Source organism: Medicago truncatula, chromosome 6 (assembly GCF_003473485.1).
Source record: "Medicago truncatula cultivar Jemalong A17 chromosome 6, MtrunA17r5.0-ANR, whole genome shotgun sequence".
Lineage (NCBI taxonomy): Eukaryota > Viridiplantae > Streptophyta > Magnoliopsida > Fabales > Fabaceae > Medicago > Medicago truncatula.
This window is the reverse complement of record NC_053047.1, coordinates 5,867,211-5,887,054: the sequence shown is the minus strand read 5'-3', so window position 1 is coordinate 5,887,054 and position 19,844 is coordinate 5,867,211. Positions and strand designations below refer to the sequence as shown.

General features: G+C 34.2%; 1 protein-coding gene across 1 annotated transcript; it reads right to left on the bottom strand.

Annotated features, from left to right (window-relative positions):
- Nucleotides 1-1,212: 1,212 nt before the first annotated feature.
- On the bottom strand, nt 1,213-16,966 carry LOC25495469 (protein furry homolog). Its single transcript, XM_013595691.3, has 17 exons — nt 16,656-16,966; nt 16,429-16,547; nt 14,015-14,060; nt 13,780-13,852; nt 13,639-13,696; nt 12,560-12,655; nt 11,057-11,174; nt 10,704-10,970; nt 10,508-10,609; nt 9,993-10,350; nt 9,768-9,881; nt 7,835-8,457; nt 7,471-7,667; nt 7,003-7,225; nt 6,368-6,487; nt 5,336-6,103; nt 1,213-4,443 (listed from the first exon to the last, which is right to left on the bottom strand). The coding sequence occupies exons 1-17, from the start codon at nt 16,749-16,751 to the stop codon at nt 1,393-1,395; spliced, it is 6,429 nt and encodes a 2,142-aa protein (XP_013451145.1). The 5' UTR covers nt 16,752-16,966; the 3' UTR covers nt 1,213-1,392.
- Between the last annotated feature and the right edge of the window lie 2,878 nt (nt 16,967-19,844).

Below are 19,844 nucleotides of genomic sequence, written 5' to 3'. Positions count from 1 at the left end.
CTTCCATCAAATAGTAGCAATTTGAACTTGTTAGGAGTAACATAGTTTTCTCCTAATGATCATAATAGCACCGTCCACGGGAACATTAAATTCACCAAGTATCAAAACTTGGACATTGACTCACGTTTTATATGCATTATCATATACATATTGTAAAACGTACTAGTCTGTAGATCTCTTGCTCAATTTATATATTGTATTTTTTTATTCTTTTTCAAAGTAATCTAGTGGCTATGAATTCATTTATTAAGGTGAATAAATGTAGAGTTGGGGTTCGAACCTTGATTCTTACATATATTATGCAATGTTCCTATCGATTGAATTCAGTTGACAAAGATATTATTTGTATTTTTAGTGTTAGCAAAACTACAATAATAACATTCCACTTAAGAAAGTTATATTTGATTAATTATATTCTCCAATTAGTTATCAAATAATTAGAACACTCTTGTCATTTGTGTGCGACTCTAAATTCAATACTAAATCGGTAATGATCTTTTAATTAAGATAGGTCTCTTTCAACACTCTCGATCAGATAGCATAAAGTAATATTAACCACTCAAAGGGTTATATAATATTTTCTTTCGTTATTAAAACATGTGTATACATCTACGGTTATTGAATACATCAATGATCATATCAACATGTGTCATCAATATATATGTGATATGGCCAATTAATCTTTATCTAATATCGATCATATCACATATATATTGATGTATTCAGATTATTAATGTCCTACTCACAATCATCCAATGATCAAGAACAATTTAGATTAAAATAATAAAAAAATTGTTTGTCATTATCATAATCTCTATCATGATAACAACTCTACGATTTAAATCAAGGACTTTATCAAATTAACTATTTAACTAAACAATAAATAAACGATAATGAAAATCAATACTTTATTGAATCTAAAATTGGGTTACACGATTGATTGGATCATGGACATGCCTAATTAATTATTATTGAATGAAGGCTATTATTGTCCTTTTGATGTAATTTATCAAATATTACAAGGTCCACTATATTTTACAAAGTGCACCAACTAAGAAAACATATAATTCCTAGGATTTTTTTTACAGGTAAAAAAAAAAAGTTCAGTGCTTCATCCAACAAAAGAAAAAAGAAGTAAAGTCCTCGCTCAAAACATTGTAGAAAAGAGAGACATATACATGAAGCATACTTTGTGTAACTTGCAAGATAGAGTGCACAACATATTGATATCATCTAAATTAAATTAAGCATGATATTTGACATCAAAAGTGTACTGTCTACAATTACACAGCTACAAAACTGTCATCCAAGTATCTAAGTGGCCTATGTACAATACAATCTCTATCCTAGAGCAAAGAATATATACAACACATAGCAAAATAGATTATACAATTATGGGTTACCAATATTTGCAACAAAAGGGACCAACTTTTTCTGGTCTTTTCTCTTGCCTAGTGCACTTCTGTCCAACACTCGGCCAAGAAACAGACGAGTATTCTGCAAACTTACCTCTCTCTGCGACTCATTTGAGACGCTGTGTCCTGGTGTGGAAACTGAGACCAGTCCTGAACCCATACCATACTGCAAGGGACCGCTGCGAGCTTTGAATGAGGTTTGTGGAGCAAGCAACTTTTCTTCAATTGCACCAATTCCATTCTCAAATGACCCAATATCGTGTGGATGAGAACCCGTCATTGAGCTGCAACTTTGTAGAAGGGCTTCTAACACACTTAGTGCCTCCCAACACAAAGTGCTTTCCACCAATTGGGATACAATTGCATAGATATGTGGACTTTGAGCAGCATCCATTGGAGTGTGCTGGAGGAGAGCTTTAAGCATGAGCAGAATGACGCGCTGATACTCAACCGGTCCCTTTTCTAGCAGCTTTAACAAGTGCCCAAATGCCAAAGTCGAATGTTTTGGAAACCATTCATTGCATAGTAGTGGTGAAACACAAGCAAGGAAATTGTCAATGCTCTTGATCTCACCTCGGGAGTAAATCATAAATACAGTTGCTAATTCATCCAATGATTTTGCTCGGCACCAATTTGCGATATTGGAAGCAACAGAGCAAGCCTTTTGATATTGATGTTGGAGCGGAGAAGCAGGACCTATCACTGGGTCTTTGCTGAGTTGAAGACAGAGCCAAGGGAGTAACCCTATAATGTGCATCAGGAGTCTTGTTTCAGCATCACCAAATATAGAATCACAAGAATGCACTGTGATACGGGAAAGGACATCAATAGAGACACTGTGACTGACACTTGACAAAAGTCCTTTACTAACAAGAGGCTGCACCCCTTCAAATGCTGGCAAACTCCCCTCTTGTAAGGGTTCATAGCCACTCTTAGATTCTGTGCGTTGAAATTCTCCTATATAATTGGCGTCAAGTTCATCCCTAGGCATGCTTGAAAGGAGCACATTTTCTGTTGTGCGATCACGGAAAGATAATCGGTCAATCACTTGAGAGAAGAGCTCCAGAACCTGGCGGTAGACATGGACAAAATCTGTGTGCATCATAGCAACACACCCCCAAAATAGCTGAGGATAGAGTATCACCTTCTCTGGCTCCATATTCTCCACCATAACTTGCAATGTCATTAAAATTTCCATAACAAATCCTAAAACTTGGGGTACTGGATTTCCTAGACATCTATGAAGACACCGAAGAAGTGATACACAAGCATCGCTTGTTACACTTGGTCGAAGTGCTCGGTAGATCTGATGTGAACGACAGGCAAGATGTCTTGATGTGCACTCCATAGCCCACCTGAGTGCTTCTTCTCCCCAAGTCTCACGAAGGTCTCCTTGGAAGAAGATAGCATCCACCATGCTCTGAACTAGGGCAGAAAGAAGTGCTGCACTTGGCAGTTCAGTTCTGACAACTGTCGGATCCTCATTTTCCCACATCATGCTTCCTCGTTTTGATTGTACGTATTTAATCAGACTAACAACCTGCTGCTTGTTCTCTCTGTCATTATTTTCCACCTCGTATTGCTCCAAGTGGCGGCCAGCGAGGGAATATAGCAGATTAACAAGCAAATGCTGGCAATGCTCTAGGACAATGTCTTCTGAACTATCCATTGAAACAAAGATGACATGAAAGAGTAGAGGCAAGTATTGCCGGAAATCTTCATCGTTTTCATATGCAATCTCAGCAAGAAGAATCAGCGCTATATCTGCATGTGTAAGTGAATGCTGCTGATGACCCTGTAAGGCAGACTGAAGTTCCTTTGCACTCACGCCATGCACAGCACCCCCTGCATGCAGACCGTCTTCACCTGAGTTTGGAGTATCAACAAGATAATCTCCACTATCCCGTGAAACATGGCGGCTCCGAATACTCCCTGTTGAGCTTCTAACACCAATCAATGGTCCTGACATGTTAACCAAAGATGGAAGGAGCTGCCCTGATCGCCCAGTACTTACTGGAACAATATTTAACTCTGGAGGCATTGGACTTAGTGGACCCGAGACACTTCGGCCAGTCATACCTGCTGTTCTCCAGCTCAAGCTCCCACTAACATTTCTTAGCGGACCCTCGAGAGAACCTCTTACAAGCAATGGAGACATGTGTGGTTGGTTATCCATAACTGATGCCATTTGGGCCACAGCAGGACCTTGTGAGAATTCTAAGACAAAATTTGCACTGACATCACCCTTACTTGCACCTGGCCCAAGTGGCTCAATGCTATCCTCTAGAAGTCGTTGAGACAACTGGAAAACCAGGTGATCTATTGTTCGTTGAGGGCATATTCGTGCTAAATATAGACTCACCCGTTTTGCAACACTGAAGTATGTAGCAAATGCACCACTTATTTCAGTTGATGCATTTGAATCACAATCTTCAATTCCTTTTGTGATCAAGAAATCTAAAACGGGACTGATATTCCTATTTTTGCTAGCAATTGTGCTCCAAAGTTTCTCAATTTCATCAGGAAATTGGTCTCCATGTCGCCATGTTACGTAGTAAAGACTTTTCAATAACCTTTCACTCCAGCCTTCCTTGAGTTTCCAAAAATTAAGGTTCTCAATCCATGGAGCCATGCATGTTAAGACCTGATGCTGAGCAATGATATCAACAGCATCCAATTGCCTCTGCATAATCTCCTCACAAAGAAGCTGGCTTAGTTCAGGATGATCTTTGGCAAGTTTACAGGAAAGCTTGTACTGGAATTGTTGATAGGAATCAGGAAGGTTACCGACAACAGCAGCTCGATAACCACCTGAGCCATCAATGCCATCCTCAGCCCACTCACGAACAGAAAGTGTCTCAAGCATCTGAAGGGCATCATCGCGAATTTGTCTTGATGGGTCCACAACTTTATAAAGGATCAAACTCAATAGTCTCTGTATTTCACAGTTTGGAATCTCTTGTCGCATGTAGACCTCTGCCAGTACACTGAAATACCCATCGGCTACAGAAGAATTAGAGTAGTAGCACTGCAGAAAATAATGAAGAATTAGAGTAAGCACTGGATAAGCATTAACCTCAATGAGAACAGGTATCATCCCATAAGAAATAATACAAGGGAAGTGAGATCTGAAAATATAGGAAATCAAATGGACAGAATGAATAGTATCACCAAGTGACGCATATCATCAGTTCGTACTTCGTAATCAACACAGAGATATGGAGAGCTTGATTTATGAGTTTATTTATTATATATTCTAGTAAAGGGACTGCTTCTAATGCCACTTTGCAATTTCTAACTTCAGTTTAAGTAATAAATATTTTGTCATGCTAAACTAAGCACTCAGTAAAAATACACTGATTTACATTTTGTACTGCATTGTGATTTTGAGCAGAACTTTGAACCATGGACCAAAAAAAAAGAAACTACCAAAATTTTAAAATTAAAAATGATTGTGATTGAAATACAATATATAGTAAATTAATATCCATAAAACACAACAACCAAAGATTTTTCCAATTCAATTTCAAAACTATATTGTGCAAAGGTATTAAGTTAAAAGGGGGAAGAATAGCAAAGCAAATTAAAATACATGCAAAATTTTCAAGGACCAAAAAAAAAAAAAAAAAAGCTACAACCAACAGTGGATTGGAAATCACATTGACATTAGTAAATGCAATGTGAAAAATTTCAAAAATACATGCTATTAGGAGAAAGTTCATGAATGGCTTTATATATCATATGTCCACAGACATTGTGAGACAATTTAATTACGTTAATACCTTTCTTAAGCTTGACAAGTAGTATATATATATATATATATATATATATATATATATACCCACTCACTGGATTTTAAACAGATACAACATTTCCATTTCTTCAATAGGAAACATGCATAATAGAAAGTGAAATATTACCTGATCAATGCAGGCGGGAAATAGGTCCAAATTTGTAAGCAAAAGATTCTTCAAAGCCAATTTTGCTAGAGAAACACGATGATGGCCACCCCTACCCCTATCTCGACCAGTTCCTCGGCCACCCTCCCCTTGATATTTGGTATATGATGGAGTTCTTGGATCAGCTGGTGAGAAACCAAATGGAGCTCTTGCTGTAGGCTCCAAAAACAAAGCATTAATCCAAGATATCACACGGCCACTCATTTTCCTCGCATTGTCATCAAAACATGGTCCATATAAAAGTGATGATATTGCATTCATGGATGCCCACTGGATTGCCTCAACCTGTTCATTTAATTCTTTGTCAAATGATATTTTATCAACAGAGTCTTTTGACCGTGCATGTTGAGAAGACTTATAACGATCAACTTCTCTTCTATAATCACTGAAACCATCTTGACCCCATGTACTGCCTGTGTCGTCACACCAGGAGAGAAGAAGTTCAAATAGGCGCTTTCTTGTTCTAACGTCAAATTTCTCAGATTTTGAATCAACAAATTCAGGGGCTAAGGATCTTATAACACAAGCAAGTGCATAGCGGAATGGTTGCATGTCTGAAAAGCTTTCCAGAGATGTTGTTATTAATCTGTTCGTTTCTTCAATGAATTTAAGATAATGAAGGCGGAAAACTGGCTTGCGTGCAAGCATGCCAGGCCATACATTTTCTGCAACAGTGCGATAAATATTTGCAATATGGACACGGAGTTCTTCCCTGCGAGCCTTTTGACTCTGCATCCATATAATATAACTTGTAAGTGCAAAACTCCACAAAAATTGGAGAAGCAACAATTAATAAAAGGTTTAATTAGATCATGTCTTTTAATTTGAAATATGGAATACTGTCTATAACATTGTTCACTTCACATATGCTGGAAAGGTTTAAGAATTAGAAAAATAATCACTGGTTTCTTTTGCTATCATATTAATCCCTATATTAATAAACAGAATTCTAAAAGTCTTCTATTGATTTCTTTTACAGATCCATAACAATACCTTCCACTTTGGTTTTCCTTCTGTCTCGGAAGAAACCTCGTCAATAAAAGAAGAAAGCTCGCTGAACATGCTTTCACATGCTTCCAAGTGTGAGCGGCCAAGAGCCATGGTGGCTGCATTCTATACCAAAAAACTCTTTAGTAAATAGACATCAAAATTAGCAGGCAAATGAATGACAGAAGAAAATTTTAATGCCTTCACATCAATAAAACTGCAATAGTTAACAACCTTCTGTCTTCAAATACCTCTCCCATTAATATTTGATAGAGTAAAAAAGTGATTAAACTTGCGGGTATAAAAAATTATTAAGTAAAATAAAGGAACACTGAGTAATGAAACTTAGCATCTACACTAACTCACTTATTTGGAATTTATTTTTAAAATCATAGATTTAATAGGTTTTTCTCACCATCCAATCAAAAGGAACTAAAAATAGCTTTGATCAAATGAAAGCAAGGTTAGAATATAGTAATAGAACAAAAGAATTCTCAGCTTGTCATATACTTATTTGAGTTTGAAAATGTGGAAATAAAAACTTAAAGACTTATCAATGATGCATACAACACTTGAATCTTCAATATCTAGTCAGTATCTGATGATAGATTTATAGATTAAGTTTGATGAGGAGTACTTACAACATGTGCATCAGATCCTGATTTTAGTGACGGAAAAATAAGATGGTAAAGATCTTTGGTTGCTGCCATTCCACTAGACTCTCGAGCAACTGGTGGACATGAACAGACAAACATGGCATACATAAGCCACTGATCCAGTTTATTATCAACATCCTGTGACTGGTGAGCTTTTCCACCCAATTCAACTGGAGTGATATGAGCAAGACGTTGCATAACCTCTACCCTGCACAAAGTTTTAGTGATATTACAAAATTTTGGTTGGGAATATTAACAGACTGAGGGGGGAGGAAAGCAGTATAAGTGAATAACAATAACTATTTCTACATAATAATAAAAAAATCACTCATAGCAAGTCTTCTATAAAATAAAAAAGATTATTTGAATGTTACCAGTAAAAAAATAAAAACATTAGCTTAATAGTCTGCCTAGCACACTCGAATACTTGATAGTCGCTAAACAAATACTTACTTTGCTTCCTGAACAGAACTTGGACAAAGCTCGGCAGCATATTTGAGTAACTCACTGAGGCACCTAGCCCACCTGTTCTTGTCAGGGCTCTCAAAAATTATAGATTGAAGTGTGACATCAGGAGGAATAGCATCAGGTTCTCGTTTCAAATCAAATGGTCGCCCTGAGTCCCAGTAACAGTTCTGCACAATCTCATCCTGTAATACAAGATGCTTAAATCTTATTCAAGGCTTAGCTTAATACAAAATGATTTAACTTCAAAATAAACAAATTAGTTAACATGAAGAGTAGTCCCGAATAAGGAAAAACGAACATTCTTACAAAACTGGAGCTTAAAATAAAAATATAAGGTAAAAATGTATACCCCATGTTCTTCTAGAACATCAATAATAAATATTGGTTCAGCTTCGTATTTCCAAAAATGATTTGGCTGCTCGTGTATCCTGAGGTCCCTAATATCATTCCTCAATGCTCGAACACAACGCAATAATTCCAGTGCTGTATGCCTAATTTGACTATCAACAGAACTAAGGAATATGAGGCCAACTGCATCAATCTCTGATGCACGGAATTCAATAGCTTCGCCTGGTTGTTGGAAGGAAGACTTTCTGAATCTCTCAGTTTCATGACCTAGAGATTTTGCATCAAGTTGCATCCTATCATCTATCAGACAAGATCTCCAAAAGCGCATGAGCTCCAACAAGCGCCCTAGTGATGTTTGAATGAGAAGAGGAAATTCGTCAGGAAGTCTTAATATGAAGTTGGCCATTCCCTTCATTACTGCAAAACGGCGGTGAGGTAAGTATTTCACAATCCGGTTTAGTACTTGAACAGCTTCCTCACGAACACCAGGGTCAATACTTATGCCATGCTGTGGTATTATTTCAGTAATTTTATCATTTCTTCCAACTTCTTCTATTAGATATGGGATGCACTTTAGCACAGAACGGAACAAATACCCTTGAGACTTTTCCTTTGTGACAGCATCTAAACAATATTAACGTGTCACATGGCAGAAAAAATTTCATAGATAAAGCAGATACAGATTGTTCTAAGTAAATTCAACAACAAAAAATATACCAAGAAGTAATTCCCATCTTATTCAAATAAGTTCTACTTCCAATTTTAATCCGATGATATTTTGCAGCAAGCATAATAATAAATAAATGTTCTGAAAGGAAGACTTGGATAATTACAATTTCCCTATAACTTTACTTCAAATTTGTGAAAAGTGTAATTACGCTCAAGATCACCAATTGAAATTTTTTTTAAGATTTTAATCTATTTTATACATGTATATTTAGAATTGAGTTGTAACTTTTTCCACTTTAAAAAGCAACCCAAATTTGAAAGTGGAAATGTAGTAAACTTCTCATAGAAGAAACTTCGTTTACTCAATTTTTTTCTTCACGTTTTTTGGTTTGAAAAAATGCCCAGTTCAAATCTAAGACAATGCATACAAGATAAACTATTACGTGAAAAAAGGTAGTACTTAGAGAGGTAGCCTTATCATTAAAGAAACATGGTGTGTTAATATGCTAATATTATAATTTAACAAGAATAATGCCCTTAAAATCAAGATTTGTATAAAGCCAGAAACAGTAAAAAAGCTGTTAACAAATGAGGTTCAATTACTATTATTATTGTAATAAAGCTTATGCAATTATGTAGTTACAAGTCAATGGTTTTGATTCATTAAGTGCTTACTCCATAATCGCAGTTTATGTTGTGACAGAATGAATGTTATTGCAACGAATAGGGTGACTTGATTGCTTTTATGAAAAATGTGGTACCAAGGTTTTAACAGAAACTGACTAGCTCAGCTTTTCATAAATGCATTAATATCGACAACTTTATTATATAAACCAAGTCTCCCAAAAGTTTGACCTATTCAATCTGTTTATTTGTCATGAATATACCATTAGAGTACTAATTAAATAAACAAAGGCCTTGAAGTTATAAACATAATTAAAAGTAAAATAATACATTTTGATTGAATTTATTTAATGAATCATATTGTTTGGGATAAGTATAGCCATTACTTTCCGTCTCCATTTCTCTCACTGTTCTCATTTCCTGTATCCAATATCATCTCTAATTAATGCCTCCACCATTCTTATATACTTTTCAAAAGAAACTCACATGCAAGCTTATTTTATATAATAAAATATAGACAACATAAAAGAAACGGGTTTTCCACCGCATAATTTGAGATTTAGTTCAGCCTTTTCTATCGTCATGCTTCTGCTTGGACTATACCTTCTATCAAGCTAGTATATAATGGGAGAAGCATTTACCTATTGTGGTTCGTGAAGATGTCAAAAGTGCTTGGCTATAGGTTCGATGACATGACCTTAGTATTGACTCAATTGCAGCTTTCACTTTTGGAATATAGTGACCAATATCATGACCTGCTCATTCAACAAAATGTCAAGCTTTAGCGCAAAGATAGACCACTAAAAACAATTATTTCTCTTAAATATAACCGTGTACAATTATTCTAGGAATATGACTATCTGTACCTTTAAATATATCCAAACCAAAATACTGACTTGTGGGCAACATCACAATAGCAAGCAAAGCACGAAGACCAATAACCTTCGCTTCACTGGGGCTATCTTGCTTTAGCAATTCTAGTATCATATGGTTCATGGTAAAATCAAGGTTATGTTCAGCTATAGTTACACAGAATTCAACAAGTTTATCATGTTGGACATCCTGAGTAAGCAATCCTTTCCTCAGAACTGCTAGAAGTTGTAGTGTTACACTGTCTAGGTAATCCCATATTCGATTTTGGGCCTGATTTGCTGCGTGGACACTCAAGTAAAACCTTAAAACTCGGTGAAGACAATCCAAAGCCATGAAACGGTGATTCTTATCCTGCATGATCCAACCAGGGATGGAATATTCATCCAATTAAAAAACAAAACGGAGAGAAAAAAATAAAGTGATTATGAACTCTAGTTAGTAGTTACACACTTATACATACTAAGAACTTATGACAAATAATCTCCATGTGAAATGGATTTAAACTTACCCTAAGAAGTTTATAGAGCTGCTCCATGTGAGGACTTAAGTTATGGTGGAATATTTGAGGATCACCAAGACACAGAAGAAGAGTTACCAACGGGTACCCAACCTGGACAACAACATGAATAAAACTTTATCATACTTCATCATACTTGACATTAGAAGGCATAGGAATATAATTAAATTGATTAAGACCCACTTACTGCAAGGTGTTTGCTTTGTTTATCCATCCAATGCATGAGTTGAACTCTTATACGGCCAACAGCTTCATACCACAAAGTAAGTGCAGGCTCTACACCAGAAGGTGGCCACTGGCCTTTGCCACCATCTGCAAGAGGTGCTAGGATATTTGACAACATATTGCATAGAGCATGGTGAAGTTCACTTTTCCGTTTATGAGGAGCACGGTTTAAAGGGTTTGCTTTTGCCACAAAGGAAGCAGATGCATTCAGACCTCCCTCAGTTTTAACCTGAGAAGGAGCTTATAATTATACCAACATCAGATAATGCTATCCAGTTACTACAACATTTAATGTAATGTAATTTTTATACATACCCCAAGCTTCAGGTAGCGCATCCCGTTGATGATGCTAAGTGTTTCACTTCTAGCAGCACTGGTGTCAATTCGACGTGTATTGAGTTCCATGAAAAACCGCTCAGTAACAGAACTAAACCTGCAAATATAAGATTGGAATGACAAGAAATGAAAAAATATTTCTTAGATGATAAAGAAAGCAAGACAAGAATGCCTCAACTTCATACCCTTGTGGCCATGACTTAACAGAACAATAGTCAAAATGGACAGAAGCAAAGGCACCCCTTCAGTAAAATTTAATACACATACAAACACGTGCAAAACGTAATCATGTAAAATTACAAAGCTTCGGTATTCAGGAAGTATTGGTGTAATAGCAGCATTCGTATATGTATCAGTATGGGGGTATGTTTATGTGATTATCCGGTTAATAACTGTAATACCAGAGACCATATTTTGTTATGTTAGTTGCAAATCAGTTACTATGAGCTTCTTAAGAGTGAAGACCCAGCCTACAAATAATTGAACTATGCACCTTACTGAAAGTTTAAGTGAGCCATTTCATCAATTTCACTCAACAGAGGCTCTTAGGTTTCAGCCTTTGGTTTATCATTCTTTCACTTTCCTATACTTCCCTTCACGTTTTCTCAACCTAGCTGGAAGACTGGGATAAAACATGAATAACTTCACAACAGAACTGGAGAACTGAACTATACAATTGATTTCTTCTAAATTAGTAAACAAATAGATTTTATGTACCGACCTAAGACAAAGGCAACCTCAACCTCTGCAAAATTTACCATTCCCCCTGGTACTTTTCTCCTCCCCTTACTTATATTCTGACTCCCATGTACACCCCCCATTTTCCAATCTCCCACCCAAATCATCATATGCCACCAGTCCACATTTTGTTGTTTTCTTCCCTCTCCCTTATAACAGATTTCCCCACTTCTGTACCCTTTATATTCCTCAAAAAACACAGCCTCATGTTGTTAGGTCATCAAACTTTTTTTTTTTTTTTTCCTACTATATATATGTGTTTCACAATAGCTTAGGTAGCCAGGTGTGACCTTGCTAATAACCCTATTTCTTTTTTGCACAGATTCTATCATCATTTTTGCATTCATAATTGATATTAAGGAATCAACTACGAATCAGAGCAAACCAATAAATATACCGTGAACAGTACAAAGTATGATTCACCAAATGTCTGCACTACAATTTCATTAATGATAAATTATAAAATATCAAATTCCCCTCTAGAAACAGTAGATTACATCAGTAAAGATACGATACCTACCCTTAAAAATGTATAAAATAAATGTTTTTAACTTAAAAAAGAAAACTAAATAATCAAAATAAATGTATAAAATCAGATCAGATCAGATCGATTTATAATTCATCTAGCATTAAAAATTGTGGTAAAACTCTGTATAAGCATATAAAACAAATGAATATGATTAACATGATGCAATCTTTAAATCTGCCTTAACATCGTAATGGTCAAGCAGTTTCCAATCATACCTGATACGGGATAAAGCCCCTAGAAGTTGAGCAACTAAGTCCAGAAGAAGCCCCCTCAGATCAACAAGTGAGGGATATTCAACCTGACTAACAACCCTGCAACAAGAGTTCACTATGTTCACACCAAAATTTCATATAAGAAAGAATAAGGGGGAAAAAACCAATGAAAATTTATCATGAATCTTTATATATAATTTATGAAGCAATATCATTTAGTTTGATATGTAACCAATAACTTTTTCAATTTAAATTTAAATTACAATTATAGAAGCTCTTAGAATTTGGGTTTTAGGTCTAAGTCAGCCCCAAAAGCTAGCTTAAGAAGTGAAGATTGGCCAAGCCTTAAAGGGGCTACTTTCGCTACATCACTAGTCAATATACATGGGATCTCAAGTTCTCCACACACTTCCTCATGACCAACATTGAACATCTGGATTGGAGCATAGACAAATGAAACTGGAATGGAAAGGGTAGGCTCTGAGCCTCCCATACCACCATAAAATTTGGGATCTAATCTTACCTAAACTCAAAAAAATAGTTCAAGAAGTGGGCATGAACCAACTTTACAAGGAATACTCCTGCCATATCTCTAGTCAATGTGGGATCTCAACAGAAGCACTAGAAGTAAAATAGTATATTTATTGAAAAACTAAGCAAAAGAAGGGAATATAATTCTCCCAAGGATTTACTCTAACTCACACAAACAATAAAATGTATAGATTGCATCCCTCAATTTGTTTCTTCTATTTATACAAAATATTCCCTCTAACTTAACTTCCTCGCCTTTTCTCTAACTGTCTGTGTCCTAACAAATCCACATCCAATGTTAAGTACTCTAAATATCAAACTGAGGAGAAGAGTTGCTTGAGGATTACACAACCTAACCTTAACTTCCAAAATCTGAACTGTAAAAAGGTGAACCAGTGTTTGAAGTTGAACAGAGAACCCTATACTATATTATTCAGATTCAGACACTTAAGAACCAAAGGGATCCATTTCTCTAGGAAAGAATATAGCTTTTTCAGGAAAAAGAAGCATGATACAGAGTTGCCAATAGCATCTACAACAGCTTAATTTACCTGTCAGCATTTATTAGCCAGTCAAAAACAAAATTTTCCAGTCCAGACCACAGCTTCTCTGCAGCATAGAACAAGTAACGATTATATGGGGACACATAATGTTTTTTTTTTTTTAAACGCAGTTAAAAAAAAAGTACAAACCAGTAAGCCCCTCTTGTGGACAACACTCCACAAATCGGATGCAAGCTGAGCAAAAAATGCATTCCACGGCAAGCTGAATTCCACACACAAATATGATATCATAAATCTTGGAATGAGCCAACCACAGTTTTGTAATCAAACCAAAATCAGAAAATTGATAGGCTATCGTGATTTATTTACAAGCATTTTTATGCGCAAATGTTAATGTAGATAAAAGGGAAGAAAAATATGGAACCTTTCTTTGGAATGTAGATGCATCATTTGCACCCTTTGGAGATTCACTACAATAGTAAAAAATAAAAGAAAAATTTAGTTACTATTTCACTACAATGAGCAGGCAGAAGCAACCCAAATTCAAAACATAAACTATGGATGTTTTTGAAAGAACTTATTTACAGCTTATTTGACATAAACACCAATGTAAGTGATTGGGAGAGCTTAAGAAAACAACTTATTCCTTCTTTGATTATAGAAATAGCTTATATATAAACACTTACATGATAAGCACTTGAGTTTATTTGGGTACATCTTAATCAAGTGCTTAAATATGTTATTTCTATCATTGAAGTGTGGGTGTGGTTAAATTGTTTTCAAATAGTAGTAAGCTATTTTCATAAGCCATTAGGAAGAACTTAATTGAGCTGTTTTATGAAACGCACCCTATATACCAATTGAGCTGTTTTATGAAACGCACCCTACATACCAATTAAGCTATTTCTATAATCAAAAAGTGAGTGTGGTCAAACTGTTTTCATTTAGCTGTAAGTTGTTTTCATAAGTAAATAAAAGGTGGATCCATCTATGACTAATCCTCAATTTTTTTACCAAATTCCAACATATATTGCATCTTTTATTATTGAGGAAATGTAGTCTTGTTTCCGTAAGAAAAGTCGCTTTCATAAGTTATCACTGGAATTGAATGAAACAAGGTGAAAACAACTCGTGAATACAAGTTATTTTTATGCAGTCTCTCAAACACCTAAGTTCTTATATATGTCATAAACTAAGCTTAAATATGATTTAAATAAACTAAGCCAAAATATGAATGTAAATAAGCTCTTCCAACTGCACATACAATAAACTACACCAGGAACTTATCTAAACGAGCTCAAAACAACATAAAAATATCATAATATGGCATAAGTTATTTTCATAAGCTCTCTCCAAAACCCTTATATATGTCATAAAATAAGCCTAAATATGGTGTAAAGAAGCTCTTCCAATTGCACATATAATAAGCTATACTATGAACTTATCGAAACAAGCTGAAAAAAGCTTAAAAATATCATACTATGGCAAAAGTTATTTTCGTAAGTGATAGAACCCACTAGTCAAAAATGATGCCGTATTATGATATATCTTTCTCCTAGGCTCTACATGAACAAAAACGATAACCAGAGTCAAAGACACCTGCCAGAGAGAGTACTCTCCTAACCAAATTCCTAACAATTAGCAAAAAGGAATCATCCTCTACACAACTCTCTCCCTCAAATAACCGCAATCTCTTCTAAGTATGTTCCAATGCTTTGAGATCAAAAGCTTATCTATCCCTATCCAACGCTCTGTCAATAAGCTCTGCCCCGAAACAATTAAGTACTCATATATGTCATCAAAAAAACTATTCAAATTGCAAATACAATAACCACTTCAATAAGTAGTTTTCTCAATCAAACCCTTTAATATACCAATTAAGTTAGTGACACCAACAATCATAACACAAAAACATACATTAAATACAACATCACGGGTACTAATTTGATAAAATTGAAGTGATTTCACGTTGTTAAGAGTTTGACGTTCGATGTAATAAGCCCTGAACATAAGTTTATAAATGGAGGTAGTCCTTACATTACAAACAAGTTATTAAGGATTAATTACGCCCAATACAAAATCCTAATATGTTATCAACGCCTATTCAAATCAGTTGGACCACACGCTATCAGGTCACCGCTTTCGAACCACTCGAGTTATGCTCTACATGTCTAGTCATGAATATGAGGGGGGTGTTAGAGTTCCACATTGGTTGTGATAAGGCTTCAACAACAACAATCAAGCCTTATCCCACTAAGTGGGATCCGCTACATGGATCAAATTACGTCATAATATTCTACCATATACCATATTTTGATCCAACACATTAATATCTAAATCTTTTCTAATAGTTAGTTTTTCTACCTCTTGTAATTTGACTATCCTCCATCCGATCTACTCTCCATACTACAAAATATACATATCTTCTCTCTACATGCCCAAACGGCCAAACCACTTAAGCCTATTTTCCACCATCTTTTCTACTATAATAATTAATTATATAAATAGTAATAACTTTACAAGCCGGTTTTGTAAGGTTGAGTTAGATTCAACCTATATTCTAACAAATGTAAATGTATATTATGTGTTAGTGTCTGACACATAAACGTGCCAGACACACCTTCAATCAGAAGTGTCAATGCTAAATAGATTTTACAACGCAAACATTCACACTAGACACAAGCCCTAATTTGATTAACAAAGTTAAAATAATTGAATATAACCACACGTCTCAGTGTTGTGTCAGACACTCTGACACAAAGACACGTCTTCAATCAGAGATGTCAGTACGCAAACACCATTAAATAAATGAGGAAGGTAAGTGATTAACTGACTTACCTCTCTCTCCATCTCAACAGAGCTTCAAGAAGTGGAACAGGAGTATGCCGCGCAACCATAGCAAGTGAATCCAAAACTTGTTCATAGGCCGGATCAGATGGTCGCAGGTATTGCCCATCCTATCGTACACCCGCCCCAATAATAATAATAATCAATTAATTAATTAATCAATTAATTGAAGAAATTATTCAATAACAGAGTAATTAAATTTAATTAAATTAACTAACCTGAGCTTGAGCTGTTTCAATACGACGTCGTGCGAGAGGAAGGAAGCGCTGAAGAAGAGCATCGACAATCAACTTCGCAGCACTCCCTGCCTTCATTTCAATTACAATCAAAAATACTTTATAATATAATAATAATCCTCATTCGATTTAATTGTAATTTATGCTTATATAAGATTATTATGAAATGAATGAGATTATTGTTATAAGATTATGAAATTAAATTGAAAAAGAAGGTTTGATGAGGGTTTGGGAGTTGAAGAGTGGAAGAAGAAGAGGAGGAGGATCTAATTGGAATGTGATTTTTAGGTTTTTTTATTTTTTTAATTTTAATTTTGCTTTGTATATGGAAAAATGGAAATGGAAACCAGCTTTGGCTTTGGTCATGGTGGACCCTACGTCTAAACTAAATTAGTCATAATTAAACTCTTGTCTTTTTTCTTTTTTATTTTTGGTACAAAAACTTTGTCTTTAATTATTAAAAAAATCATTAATAAACCTTCGATTTATTCGTTAAATTAAAACTCCATCAATTCATATCTATAACCAAAAAATTATTTTTAAAGTTTATTAATGTATTTGTTATATATTATCAATCAAATACATTAGATATTTAATAAATCTTAAAAGTAGTTTTTTTGGTACAAAAGGTTGTTTTTTATTTAATCCATTAAATTATTCTAATTGATCATGTAATATATGTAAAGTCCGAAGGATGACTCGATAAAATAATAAAACAAATATTTTAACCTTTAAATTTGATATTTTTATTATTAATGACCCTATAAAATATATGAAGTCAAAAAAGTTTGTAAATATTTCATAGAAAAGTGAAAATAGTCATGAATTTTAGAGTAAATTTTTTTCACAAATGAAGTATTCATTATGGCGAAAGAGAGAGTACTCTCCAATTTAGATTTCATCGGATAAAAACTTTGTTTGATACTCCTTCTGTCTCTATATCTAAGCACCTATTTGATTTTATAAACCCCTTTTCAAATTACTAGATGCATTTATTAATTTTTTCCTAAATATGCCCCTAATTAATACCACTATCTTGTCTTGAAATATGAAAAGTTAAATTTAATACACATAAAAATAAAGGACAATTTCGTAATATTAATACACAAAACAGACACATTAATTACATTAACAACTTTTCTTAAGAAATGTGAAAAAGACAATGGATGCCTACATTAAGGGACGGAGGGAGTAAAAAATAATGGATGGTTGATAAGTTAGTTTATAGATGATGATCTTTTGACGGTTTAGAAAAAAAATGATTTGAGTTTGATTTTAGATACCCATCGATCTAAATTTGTATATTTTGAGGTTTAAGGTATTGAGTTTAAGTCAATGTTATTTATAATAATCGTAAATTTGTGTTTTTAACATGTGCCTTAGTGTATTCTAAGGTAGATAGTAGAAGATTGAAATGTGAACAACATGGTGAGTTTTGTTTAATTGACGCTTATGTAATAAGCTTCATTCATTTGATTCTATGCTCATTTGGTACTTTACATTCTAACTATTTGATAGTGATCAAATTCAGATGAGAAGAGATATTTGATAGTGAACAAATTCAGATGAGAAGAGAATGATTGAGATGACAAAGTGGAAGCTCCACCAAAGAAGACGAAGCACCGGGAAGTAACAATTTGTTTTAGCAACCAAGCCACTCGATTGGGTATTTTTGTTCATAGTTCTTTCACTTGAGTTATTTTTCTTTACGAGAAACATTCAATTGTTTGAGGATTGAATTTCATTGAGGTTTTCACTTTCAATTTTTCATATTTGAAAACAAATCTATAGATTTACATGTTTTTCTACTACTTGATGCAATGTTTTTGGTTCAACAAGGTCGGATCTACCAATTTTTTCTTTTGAGGTATTCTAAATCAACCTTCTATATTACTCTCCAACTTTAACTCAATTTTGCTTTACGTTATTAACATTGTAAGGACTTTTTTTTGTTGTGTTTGATTTATAGGTTTCTTTTGGTTACCACTTGGTGTTGAGTGCAAAGAGAATAAATTATTACCCTATGTTATTTGCATTAAAGAAATGATTTGGTACTTTAAATTTGTATTTGAGATATTGTTATTAAATCAACTAGAATGATTTACATCAAATTTTCATGTTCCATCTGTTAACTCTTTTTTATTGGTTTATAAGCATTAGCAAGTTTAACCTTCAACTTATATGAAGCATTCGTGCACCTCTACTATTTGCGTTTTAATAAAATTTTGATTTGTGTTTCACTTAAAATGTTTAGTGTTTAACTTGATTTATCAAGAAAAGAATGTGCATTACCAATCGCTAACCAACATAAAGGAGGTAAATCCTTCAATAATTTAGGTGTGTATTCTTATCTCTCTCTTAAATTGGTGATATACACGGTTTAATATTATATTTTTTGATCCATTATGAATATAGTACTATAGTGTAGTATTTTGGTTCATTGGCATTGAGATAATAACCTTGCTCCATCATAAATAACATAAACTTGCTCATGTGAATAGATTGTCTTCTGTGAGAATATCTGCAGTTATTTCCAGAACCAAATCTAAGTCATTAAACATCTTCTCTCTCTTGATTTTAACATTTAATTTATCAAATGCATTTATTTTTCAACGGGTAGAATTTTACTAGACCCTTCAGTCACCGGAGAGGATCCAATCCCCTTGCTCATGTATTCACTAGAAAAGTCTGAATTATGATGTATCTTTCTGTCTCTTTTGATAATTGGAAACTCTTTGTATCTCTTTTACCACATGTTTTGTAATTATGCACACAAATTAGGGTTAATTTGTGCATAAAAGTTGCTGACGTATGCTGTATCTTTCTTTTTTACTCTATTTTTAAAATAATATTTAGGCTCTGTTTGGCAAAGTCAAGATTCTAGCTTATTGCTTATAACGGTCTTTTCACCACAAGCTTTTAGCTTATTTTACTAGCTTATAACTTATTTTCCAGACGCTATTTCAAGTAGCGTTTGAGCTTATAGCTTATCATCTTTTATTCCATTTTACCATTATTAATTTAACTAAAATTCATATTTATGTTTTATAATTTATTATACTTTAAAATCAAAAGAACACTACTGTAAGACATATTTTTTATATTTCAAGTATTTTTTTTTGACAAGTTATATTTCAAGTATGCTGTTTCTGTTTAGCACTCATTGAATAT

Coding starts and splice junctions, on each gene's coding strand:
- LOC25495469 (XM_013595691.3), bottom strand. CDS start 16,751: ATGAAGGCAGGGAGTGCTGCGAAGTTGATTGTCGATGCTCTTCTTCAG. Junction 13,853..14,014: donor CATCTACATTCCAAAGAAAG/GTTCCATATTTT, acceptor TGTGGAATTCAG/CTTGCCGTGGAATGCATTTT. Junction 10,351..10,507: donor AGCTCTATAAACTTCTTAGG/GTAAGTTTAAAT, acceptor TGGATCATGCAG/GATAAGAATCACCGTTTCAT.